The 12,290-nt window shown below is 39.6% G+C and overlaps 1 protein-coding gene across 2 annotated transcripts in view; it reads right to left on the bottom strand.

Moving 5' to 3' along the window:
• LOC119855140 (hedgehog interacting protein) overlaps positions 1-12,290 on the bottom strand; it is a 98,274-nt gene that overhangs the window by 72,003 nt on the left and 13,981 nt on the right. For both annotated transcript variants that reach the window (XM_038400641.2, XM_043512981.1), the window contains exons 3-4: positions 9,468-9,624; positions 8,473-8,674 (exon numbers count right to left, since the gene is read on the bottom strand). In XM_038400641.2, coding sequence (XP_038256569.1) covers positions 8,473-8,674; positions 9,468-9,624 — 359 coding nt within the window. The remainder of the gene's footprint in view (positions 1-8,472; positions 8,675-9,467; positions 9,625-12,290) is intronic.

Below are 12,290 nucleotides of genomic sequence, written 5' to 3'. Positions count from 1 at the left end.
GGCTGGTGGTAGGGGTGGGGACAGCACATGGAGCTTCCCTGATCACCCCTGCATCTAAGGGACAGATATGGAGGCTATTTCCAGGGAATTGCACGGAGGTGGGGAAACTGCCTTAGCCCTGTTGCACTGCCAACTGGACTTTTAATGGCCCAGTCAGCGGTGCTGACCGGAGACACCAGGATGCCTTTTCAACCGGGTGTTCCAATTGAAAACCAGACACCTGACAACCCTACCTGAGCCTCCTGTTGATGAAGAGGCAAAAAGTGGCTAATGAGATCCTTGGATGTAGTGAGTGGGGGAGTAGTGAGTAGGAATAGGGAGGTAATTTTACCTCTGTATATGGCACTGGTGTGACTGATACTGGATACAGTTCTGGTGTCCGTTTTAGAAAGGATGTTGAAAAATTGGAGAGGGCTCAAAGCAGAGCCATGAAAATAATTTGAGTGCTAGAGAAAATGCCTTACAGTGAGAGACTTAAAGAGTTCAATCTGTCTCGCTTATCAAAAAAAATTGAGATGTGACTTGATTACAGGGTAAAAATATCTTCATGAGGAGATGAGTTGTATAAGTATCTTCATGGTGAGTGTGATACAGCATGGCCAGAGGGCAGCAGGAGAGTGTTAGAAGGGAGCCTTATTCCCTGTAGAGGGAAGAAAGTTTGCTATAAATTAATTAAAGCACCTGAAGCCAGTCACATGATAAAACCCCCTGCCTCAATCAGACAAGAGGAGGAGTTGAAGCAGAGTGGATTGGCACTGGAGCAAAGAGCAGGTTGGAGGAGTTGAAACAGAGTGGATTGGAGTGGTGTTGGAGCAGAGAGCAGTTTGTAGGGAAGCAGAGGAGAGTTTGGAGAAGTGCTGCAGTGGGCTAAGAAGACCAAGACCCAAGGTAAAGGGATACCTAGTTTGTGCAGAGGGAGGGCAGGAAGCCCAACAAGCTGAAGTACCTGCTAGTTTTAGTGGTTTACTGCTATCCCTAGGGCCCCTGGGCTGGGACTTGGAGTAGAGGGCAGGCCTGGGTCCCTCCCTCTCCACTCCCCTCCTCTAGGACACTAGTGGAGCAGTTAATACCCCAGTTAAGGGGCAAAAAACAGTGCCCTGAACCCCCACCCAAGAAGAGAAAGCGTGAGACCCATCATAGTAGTGCTGGCAGTTTGCCACAGTGAGGTACTAATAGGCTCTTTAATCTTATGGAGAAAGAACCAGTGGCTGGAATCTGAAGCCAGACAAATTCAAATTAGAAATTAGGCACCAATATTTTCCAGTGAGGGTGATTAACCACTGGAACAAACTGAAATGATGGATTGATTTGTCACCTCTTGATATCTTAATATCTAGACTGATGCCTTTCTGAAAGATATCCATTAGTCAAATACAAGTTATTAGGCTCAAAACAGGGCTAACTAGGAGAAAATCAGTGGCCTGTGATATGAAAGATGTCAGACTAGATGATCAGTAGTTAAAAAATCTTAAGATAAAACTATGCTGTGAAAATCAATGCAAGACAAAAATCAGAAAATGTGTTTTCTTGGTAAATTTTGTCCTTGTTATAGAACTTGGAAGGAACACATGTAGAATACTGCTCTGTAACTCAAAACTGGTTTTATCAGGACAAAAAATGAAGCTGAAAATCAGGGGAACAAGATAAAGAGTCTATGTGATAGGCCACACCAAGTCCCTTGGTTGCCCCTTGACACAAGCACTACCCACTAGAGGCTCCCCATAATAGATATTGTGGTTGGGTAGAAGTAGGAGAGCCAAGGAGTTCCCACTCTGTGGCCAGAATGAAAGGTGCCTGAAAAATACTGGAGGTGGCCAGCTTCTGCATTAAACCCCATCCAAGGCTTCCAAAAACAAGAAGAGGGGATGGCCAAATTAGGAAATATTATGGTAGCAGGGCATGTCTGCCACCCATGCTGCCAGTGGTTGAGAGATTTGCAGAGACAAGTTGGGAATGTGCTTCTGGCCAGGGTCCCCAGGGTATGGACTTTCTTTCCCCATGAATGCTGGGTCTCTGTGTATTTGAGAAGCCTTCCTTAAGGTTCAGGCTATCACCATCCTCACTTGAGAAGACAGGTTTAGGCAGTATGTCTTTGGGCTATGATGAAATATTTACTCAGCCTTAATGTACTTATGCTAACATAATGTGTACATATGAGTGCATATAATATCTCCCCTTTTCTTTTGATTAAAACCCTCAGAATAACTCCCCTCACTCAACACACTTGACCATATTGTGCCATCAATTTTAAGCAGAAGTGCCTATTGATGGCAATGGAGATTAAAAATTGATGGTGCAATAGATAGTGCATCTGTAAAAACCTTGTCATATATAATGGGTTGTACCATTCTTTTCTGTTTAACTTGCATTTATATTTATAAATCTTCAGGGGGACAACTATGAAAAATCCACCGGATCATCCCATTCGTATGTGGAAGCTAGCTGCTTCACAGAAGGAGAAATGGGCACGGTCAGGAAACTCCACTGTGTGGAGATCAGAGGAGCAAAAACACCTCTGTACCACTTGGCAGTATGGCTCATTCCCTGACAATATAGTCATTGACTTCACCATACCTATGCATTGTTTCTCTAGTCATGGATCTGACCACCACTGCCATAGTCAGGGACTTAATACTAGTCAGACCACCACTAATGTTCATGGCTATCTGCTCTTTGTACAAGGGGAGCATGCCACATATGGGGGCTTCCTCCTCTTCATCCCAGTGACAGATATGGCAATTTCCTGCAATATCTTTGAGAGATATTATTGAATTAAGTTTGACTAGCTTTGCAGTCCATTGTATTATACATGCAAAATTTATGTATTGTGGGATTGTACATAACTTCTCGAGGGGAGAAACATGGATAGTGTAAACCCTAGGAAGTGTTAGGAGCTTCAAAGGACTATTTTAAACAGTATGCCAGACAAGCAGGACATTTTTGGACAAAGTTAAGTGTGTTTCCTAGGAAATACTTGGGGGAAGAGAGAATGCAAATTCCCACCTCTGGACCAACCTTTTGAAGTATATCCTGAGGAGAGACCCATTGTCTGACTGATTACCTATTCACAGTCTCTGAAGATCAAAGACCCAAGCTGTATAAAGGAAAGCTAACCTATGCGTGTATGTTCTTCTTCTGAACCAAAGTGGTTATGAACTTGTAACCACAGCAAAACCTCCGTGTGCAATTTCAAGGACTGACTTCTACCAGAGCCCTTGTTGGAGGTGAGAGTGGGGGTGATCTTGAAAAGCTTATTAGCATGCTAAAGGTTCTCTGTTGTTTTTAATACATTTTCTCTGTAATGCTTTCACCTTGAGAATAAATGTGCTTGCTGAGAAAGGGCCGTGTGATAACATAACTACGGGTACAACTGTTCATAGCCTCTGAGGAGAAACAAACAGCAGATGCTGGCCTGTTTAGTCCGTCTGGCTTGTTGGGGATATCACAGTGTAAAGCAGGGAACTGTATAGCCTGGAAAAACTCCAGTCAGGAGTGAAGAGAGAGGATGGCTGGGGAGCTGGAAGCCTAAGAGTAGGTGCCTTGCTGGACCATGAAGGGGGAAATACAGGTGCAGTTGCCCTCAACTGTGAAAATTCCAACCTCAGAGTAATCCTCTGAATGGCCTATGGCAGCCTATAGAATAAAATGCTACAGATTTGTTGTTCTGTAGCTGTCATATGTGCTCACTACCCCCACATTTCCACTTCACCTGTAAAAACAGAAGGGAGGGATCAGGTCCATCGTTAACTTTGCCCGTATCCTTCTAAACCGGAGCTGTTTTAATCAAGCCCATGTTTTAGACCCTTTCCAAAGGTATTGTTCTTGCCTGTCATTCACCCAATCACTATATAAATATCACATTTCACCAGGTAAAATATGACCATATAAATGTGGGGGAAAAAAAAGGGGGGGGGAAATGTTGTTATAGTGGCTAGAGTTTAGTGTTTGTCAGGGCTTGTCTATTGTGCTGTAGCATTGTCCAAACCATTAATTAGTGCATGGCAAGCTGGTGCTCTGTAGATTCACACTCTGGCTTGCTGTGCTGTTACTCGGTATCTAGACAAGCCCTCAATCTTTCAGATATAAATACAAATTAAACACATTTTTTAAACTGCTGTTTTCAGGGAGGTTAAACCTTGGTTGTATAAATAAAATGTAACACACACAGCCTAACACAGTAGCATTTTTATCAAAAAGTGAAAATATTGTTTTTTACTTGCACCAAACCCAAAATTGGTGGTGGGGGGAGTGGGAGGGAAATTGTCAACAGTTCTTATTCATTTCAGAGGGAAATCTTCATGTGACATGCACAGGTAACTAGGTGAAAGTCCTATGTCCCGTGTTCTACAGGAGGTCAAGTTAGATTATCTAATGGTTTGTTTCTTCTTTAAAATCTATGAAAATGATGGAAAAACTGAGAAAATTCCATTTTTTGGTATTTTGAACAAAAAAAAAGGCCAAAATGTCACCATTAGAAAAACACTGCACCTACACATTTTGGGCATGATTCTGATCTCTCATTACTAAAACTCCATTGATTTCACTGTAGTTACTCTGTAAGGAGAGAATCGCACTCATTGTAACAAAAATGTACACCGACCGCTTCCATTAGTGAGAATTAAACATGTTTAACCCCCTTTTGTATTGTAAAGAGAAGAGATCTCTTATTCAGACAGCCCACACACAGCTACAATGCTCCAACAGACCTGAACCATTCATGGTCAATGATGTCAGTAATCTGCATACTAATATCCTGAAGCACTAATTAGCAAAATATGCAGACTGTAAAGATTCTGGAGAAATAACTCTGTATTTAAAAAAAAATTGAAACAGGGATTACATTAACATGAATTCAATATCTTTTTGATTGTACCAGCAGGGTCTAAACAGGGAAGTTAAAGTGCAACATGTTAGAGCCTTTTACATATTGCTCCCTTCCAGAGCATTTTGCCAGGATCAGGTATTATTATCCCTGATATTATTTTTATATGTGAACAGTGTCTGTAGTTGCCACAGGGATGATATGTGACTGTGAATGGGAAGGAAGGTGATTAGTGTGACTCAGAATGAGAAGGGAGGTGGCCCACAGGATGTTCTGTTATGATGATGTACACTGTAAAAAATGGTTGAGAACTGTTTTAAAATAATCATTAGGGAATATTTGGTTTTGTTTGTTCTCTTCTACTTTTTCAAGTTATTGGGTGTTTTATATAACTATTAGCGCAGTTAAGCTGCGTGTACTAATTTTCAGCATTCTCCTGCCTTCCTCTCCCCACCTATCAGATAGTGTCCTGCTTCCAGCTACTTCTACTTCTTCCTCTGCAGAATGCAAAAAGGCCTCCACCTATTCAAGCCCCCAACCCACCAGAAAGCACTAGAACACCAATCATTCCCTCTAACTGGACCGCCTTTGGTTTCTTGCTTGTCTTTCCTTTGCTTCCAGTCTTCCAGCTAAATTAGCACTGCTGGCTCTATGATGGTGACTTTCCTAATGCTGACTGATCTCCCCATTTGTAGATTGGTCAAATGGAATGAGTCAGTCAGGATTATGGAAAGGTTGGGCAGACCAGGGGAAGAGGATTCTTGACAAAAGGGTGATTCATACCTACGATTGATACCTAATGTATCACACCAACAATTTTTTTAACACCATGCTCTCCAGAAAGCCATAGGTGTAAATCATCTAGGAATTAACTGAAATTATTTAATGGTCTGATTTGCACTGGCTAAATAGTGGACTAAAGTACTTATTTGGACAAATTCTGCTTTCAATTGACATTGAGTTGTACTAGAGGAGAATTTGTTCCATTGTGTGCAATATGTAGTCAAAGAGCTAAGTCTGGGTTTGTGCTTTAGAATTGGCTATTCATTGCTTACCTTTTTAAAAACCTTTACTTTAGCTTATTAAAGATGTGTCTCGATAACAACTAACTGCTGCAGTATTTCTAGAACATATGCAAACACACGCTCGCCCATAATGATTTGCTATAATTCCCAGTAACAACTTTGCTTGAGGGTTCCTGTGTGAACCAAGTAAAGTATGTGTGTGTGTATACAGTATATATGTGAAAAGAGATGTATAGGAGTGCTTGTGTGAGTATTCACAACACATGGTTTGATGATATCCATGTGACAAACTGCAGAACCATGTCATAAATTGCAGTTATCTTGTACATTTGACTGCCTCACATGTATTTACTTCACCACTCATCAATAATGCAGCCATCCCAAACTCATAAACACTTTGCCAAGATTTGAAATAACAGGAGTCTAAAGTTAGTCTCTCTAAATCTGTATTTATATGCCTAAATAAGTGGGCTAATTTTCAAAGTGCTGAACACTTAGCAACTTCCATTAATTTTAGTGGGAGCTGCTGGGTGCTCAGCACACCTTGAAAATCAAGCCACTTATTCGGGTGCCTCAATATAGACCCAGGGGAGACTACCTCAATTTTGAAAATTGTGATGCTTTTGTCTAGTATGGGGGTGGCCAACCTGTGGCTCTGGAGCCACATGCAGCTTTTCAGAAGTTAATATGCAGCTCCTTGTATAGGCATCGACTCCGAGGTTGGAGCTACAGGTTCCAACTTTCCAATGTGCCAGGGCGCGCTCACTGCTCAACCCCTGGCTCCGCCACAGGCCCTGCCCCCACACTACCCCTTCCCACCCTCTCCCCTGAGCCTGCCGTGCCCTTGCTCCTCCCTCCTCCCCCCAAGAGCCTTCTGCACCCTCCGAAACAGCTGATAAGGACGTGTGGGGAGGAAGGGGGAGGCGCTGATTGGCAAGGCTGCTGGTGGGTGGGAGACACTGGGAGCGGGTGGTGGGAGCTGCTGGGCGGCTGCTGATGTATCACTGTGGCTCTTTGGCAATGTACACTGGTAAATTCTGGCTCCTTCTCAGGCTCAGGTTGGCCACCCCTGGTCTAGTATATTTTTGTTTATAGTAACTAGGCCTTAATATTACGCCCATCACCATGATGTAAAGACACTGAGAACACCACATTATAGAACATACTCCTTTTTATATTTGTTGTGTATTTTGTCTTTTTTTTTCTTCTTTTTTGTCTTGGAGCTCAGTAGCTGAAGGCAATCCACATAGGCACAAAGGCAACGGTCAATAAATCACAAAATCATAGAAATTAGTTTTTTTTTTTAAAAGAAACTATTGTATTTTGCATTTATTCCTCTGTTTCAAAACAAACCCAAAATTATCCAAACACCGTCTCAGAAAGGTCTATCTGAAACTGTCCTGTTTGCATTGTATCTGATGCACAAAAAGCCTATTCATCGTGTAATAAATACTTTAGATCAATATAGCTCATTTTCATTATTTTTTTTTTTCATTTCACCAAAGCAAGTCCATGAGTTATTTCAGGTAAGGAGGCTTTTTATGAAGTTAGATTGCAGTTCTTTGATGCAAAGCCTGATTCTAAAGCTTAATTCCAATTTTACACATCACATAGTAGGATTTCAGCTGAGTTATCAGTATAAACATTTTCATAAGTAAATATTGGAATAAAATATAGATGGGTTCTGACTAAAATATCACTTGGTAGCCTTTGGATTTCCTTAAGTTTACTAATCCCATGATTTTATTGTCTTATCTAGAAGTACTGTCTTGAAAACCAACATCTCCAGGAATGTCACATCATTGCCCAATCATCAGGGATCCATTCCAGCTCCCATTAAAGTCAATAGTAGTCTTTGTGCTTGATCAGCACTAGAAAAATTCAATAATATGTAGGCATACGTTTAGAGGTGCAATAACATTTTTAGGGTACAGGTTGTGTGCTGCACATTTTAGATTATACCACAGACAATGGGCAGTTTTTGTAATTCTTGGGGATTGAAGAAATGGGGAGGGGAAGCACAGCTCCCCCTATGTTTTAAAAAAACAAAAAACAAAAAAAAACCACAGGGTAGCTCCCCCTCCTTCTTGGATGGTGTGGTGAGAGCTCCCCCTTCTGTATGCTTCTACAATAACCATTGGTAATACCAAAAGATTCAAGTGGGATAATTCCTTAAATGGCTCAAGCCTGCTCCCACTGAAGTCAATGCCAAACTTTGGCAAACTTCAGTAGTAGCATAATCAGGCCTAAATGATGTAAATGTGGAGATAACTTTGTGATCCGGCTGCTGTACATCCTCCTGTACATTCAAGGGGAGGAAACAATAAAAGCACAGAGAAATATGAATACAGTTCTTATAATCAATCTTTTCCCTTTACTTAACCAAGAAAAGCAGACTCCTTCATTATGCTCCCTTTCCTTATCAGTTGGAACTCTACTATATTTCATATTTGCTCCTTATCTTCTATTTAGAATACTTTTTCTTTAAATTAAAATATTTTCCTGAAAAAAATTGCTGATGCTTGCCATGATTTTGATTTTAAATGAAAAGCACATACAGGGAGGGTAACAAATAATTAGATTAAAATATAAGCAGATGAGAGAGAAATAAAAAAGAATTCCAACCTTTATGCCACTTTGAACAAGCTTGTGTATGTCCAAAAACGGTTCCTTAATTATGTCCCCTTCAGGAGTGAAAATCTTCACATATCCTTCCTTCTCAAGGATAAAGAGACGATGTGATGCATCACCACAGTGCACTGCACCAACAGGCTGCCTCAAACCACTCACAACCTCCTGAATACAGAAGCAGTTGTGCTTGTGCTTTCTAAAGAAATCAGAGAAAAACAGTGAGACTTTTTTTATTATTATTATTTTGCAATAGATATAGTTCACAGAATCTTCACATAACACTGCCCCTGAGAACTACAATACAAGTTTCCAAAAGTGGTATTACAAGGATAATCATAAAGGCCAAATTCTGTCCTCAGATGCACTGTGGCCCCTCCTATTGAAGTAAATGAGAGTAACCTGTGTATATCCAAGAGCAAAATTTGGCTTTATATAGCTGGGAGTTAAAGTAAAGTAGCCTGAGAGCCAGGGAGGGAGAGCAAAATTCACAGAGGAAAGTGAATTTTTTATAGGCAAATTCTCTCCTAAAGTAAGCACTGCAAATCCCAAAGACTTCAGAATTTGATAAAATTTGCCTTATTTTGGAGAAGTGTACTTAAATAACATAATCCAATTTATTCACAATAGTGGAAAATGTACAGGAGAAAAAAAATGCCGTATGCATAAAAACAGATTTGCTAATAAATTCTTGTAGAGAGAACTTCCATACTGCTGTAAACTATTAGTAATAAATTTCAGATCAAAATGACACACATAAAGTACATATGAATCACAGAGAAGCTTGGCTCATAATACTCTGTTAGTAACCTACATATTAAAAGTATCTAAGCTAATGTGATTTAAAAAAAAAGGCACTTAAACAGCAGCAGAAGAAAATAACATCTGGAGGACACAGCTGCTGAGCATAAGCACAGACTGAGCTGATTCACTGTGAAAACCACAAAGATTTGTCAGTTTTTTTAGATTAAACAGCATTTATCTTTATGAACCTGCTGAGCTCTTCCACTTTGTCATATTCTTCCATCTGGTCCAAATAGTTAGAAGCTGGGCCTCGCACTTGTTTTCTTGGAAAATCTGGAAAGCACAAGCCACCATCTTTTCTTGCATAGTAAAAGCAAAACTCATCAGCTGTAGTTTGGAGAAACCCTTAAAAATGTAAAAGAGCATAAAAGTGTTTAGTGTATTGCCAAGCCTGCAGGTTTTGTGCCTTCAACCTAATGTTCAAATGGGTTATATTCTGAGTGGAAAAATAAGCACTTTAAACAAAGTTCTGTCTTTAAACACAGATAGATGGAGTAATACCTTTTGTGGCATACTCTTCTCTATTTCTATCACCCATTATTTAAAATGTGATTAAACAGGAAAAAAACCAACTATGTTAAAATAATATTAAGGGTCAGTCATAAAAACATGAGAGAAAATTCAGAGTTAAGGCAGCCATGCACCTGTTGACATCAGCAGACCCCACTAATAAAGGACAACGTATTGTAAAGCTCGAGCTATTGCAGCCTTAACTTAACTTTTTCTTGCTGTTTTGGTTTATAGCTGACGCTTAGCATTATTATTTTAACAACATTATATTACAGAGTATTGTTTTCGTTTTGTTTTTATGCTGCTAGCAGCCATTCAAATAAATGATGGTACTTTCCATTGATTTATAAAAGGGTGTAAAAACTTCAATATCTTAAACTTCATGAAGCATTGGCACCAAAAGACAGACAGTATAACTGGTGCATGAGTAGTAGTTTCAGAAAGAGGACTAAGGATAAAACAGAACTTAATTTATATTCAGGTGTCCTTACAACTCTGTGGTTAATACTCTGCACTATCATGGGAGAATCTGAGGTTCAATGTCACAGACTAATTCTTCACTCTCCAGGACCTAAGAAGAGGGAGTGCCTCATCCTGCTCTGTAGCTCTGCCTGTAGCCGATCTAAAGCAAGTGTGCATGGGTTCTGTAAACTGTCTCTACCTGAAAGGAGTTCTTTAGGTTTGGGGTTATTTAAAGGAGTCTGAAAACTAGAAAGAAGAAAAGAAATCGAGATCTATGAGGAAGAACAGCGCTGCTGTTGACTTTTTAATACATTCCAGTAACAGCAAGACTATTACTTTCTGCCCCTAGACCTATTTCTAGTAAGTTTCACCCATTTTTAATCCTCTTTATCAAAGCTCATGTGTACATCAGAAGGCAGAATTTGGCCCATTATATATAGTGTGTCGGGTTTCGAATAAAATCAGCAAGGTAGTCTGGTTTAGAACATCTTTAAGGTCCCTTTGCGCTGCCAGAGCAATGCAAAAGGAGACTTTGCATGAGTCAGGATATGGGCCATGGTATATACAGAATTAATGATTCAGTATATAGTATAAAAGTTTTATTGGCACTCAGCATGACTCTCATATAACTTCACCACTTGTAAGTAATGCAGTTATCCCAAACTTATGTCAATAAAACTTTTGGACTTCAACTCACAATCATGCATTCTTTTCACATGCATCCTCCTTTAATAAATAAATATCCAGGTCATTCCAAATAATGGGCCAAATTCTGCCTTTGGGTTATAGAAAATAAAATTTGGAACACGTGATTGTGTGTTGTGGTATGAATTTGGAGATTCAGCAAATATCAGCAGCTAGTGGCTGTTGCTGATTTATAAGAACTAGCACAAGAAATGCACGAGAAAAAAGATGCATAATTTTCATATGGAATAAGTGAAGATTCATTGTAACATAAACATGGAACAGTATTCCAAGGCTCTGGATTTGTCAAGCTAGACCCCAAAACAATCCAGAATCTTGATGTTGAATTATTTGACATCAGAGGGCATGACCGAGCCCTTAGTAATTTCTTTCTCTACATACAATTGACAATCAAGCTAAGTGCAATGGACATTTGGAGCTGTAGAATTACTACATGCTCAATATGCCATTTTTATTAAGGACACATTTCTTTGTTCTGAAATTTTGTCTTCAATAAGAATAAATGGGAGTATATGTGGATCACACTATTTAGCCAGTGTATGTTCATTTCTAATAAGTCAGATGCAAACTCATTTAACCTATGCCATATGGAATGTTCTTTACTTATACATAAAGTGATTGACTTTATGCCTGTGGCTATTTGTATCATGAAGTATTTTAGCATGTAAGCAAGTATGAAATGTACTGAACTTGTTTTTGCCATTCAATAAGCCCATTCCTTTTTCATATTCTATAACTGTGTTTTTAAAAACTGGGGTTTGAACTGAACTCTGAAATGCTACAGTGTCAATGGATGAACTTGCTAAGTTGTCAAAAAGAGATGGTGTCTCTGTAAGGACAACTCCAATTGTGCATAATGGGTGGTATTTCGAAAAATGCTCAGAGTTGGTCTAACTGCCTCCATGGAAATTAATGGAGGTAGGCCAACTCTGAACACTTTTCAAAATCCCACCCTGTATATGTTCCATCCAATTAAGGTCAATTTATCTTTGGATGTCTGTGCAATTCCCATTGACTTCAATGGGAGTCTGGCACATGCATAAAAAGGCAGAACTTGACCATTAGGTTTTATTCTGCCATGTAATAAGAAAGCATTTACTTAAAAATTTTTGCTGCCATATAGTACATATACTAGATCAGATATGAAAACTGTCTCAATAAAGAAATATTTAATTATATAAGGGGTCAAAATCCTGCAGTTTTTACTCTATCCTCAGTAAAGCACAGCTGCTACTGACTTCTCTGGGGTTTATGCCTAAGGGCTGTAAAGTGTGGCCCTCTGAATTTCTGTATCTATTGCTATGTTTTTAAAGACCCTTACAGGTGGTAATCAA

The sequence above is a fragment of the Dermochelys coriacea genome, chromosome 4, assembly GCF_009764565.3.
Source record: "Dermochelys coriacea isolate rDerCor1 chromosome 4, rDerCor1.pri.v4, whole genome shotgun sequence".
NCBI classification, from domain to species: domain Eukaryota; kingdom Metazoa; phylum Chordata; order Testudines; family Dermochelyidae; genus Dermochelys; species Dermochelys coriacea.
This window is presented reverse-complemented; position numbering and strand designations above follow the sequence as displayed.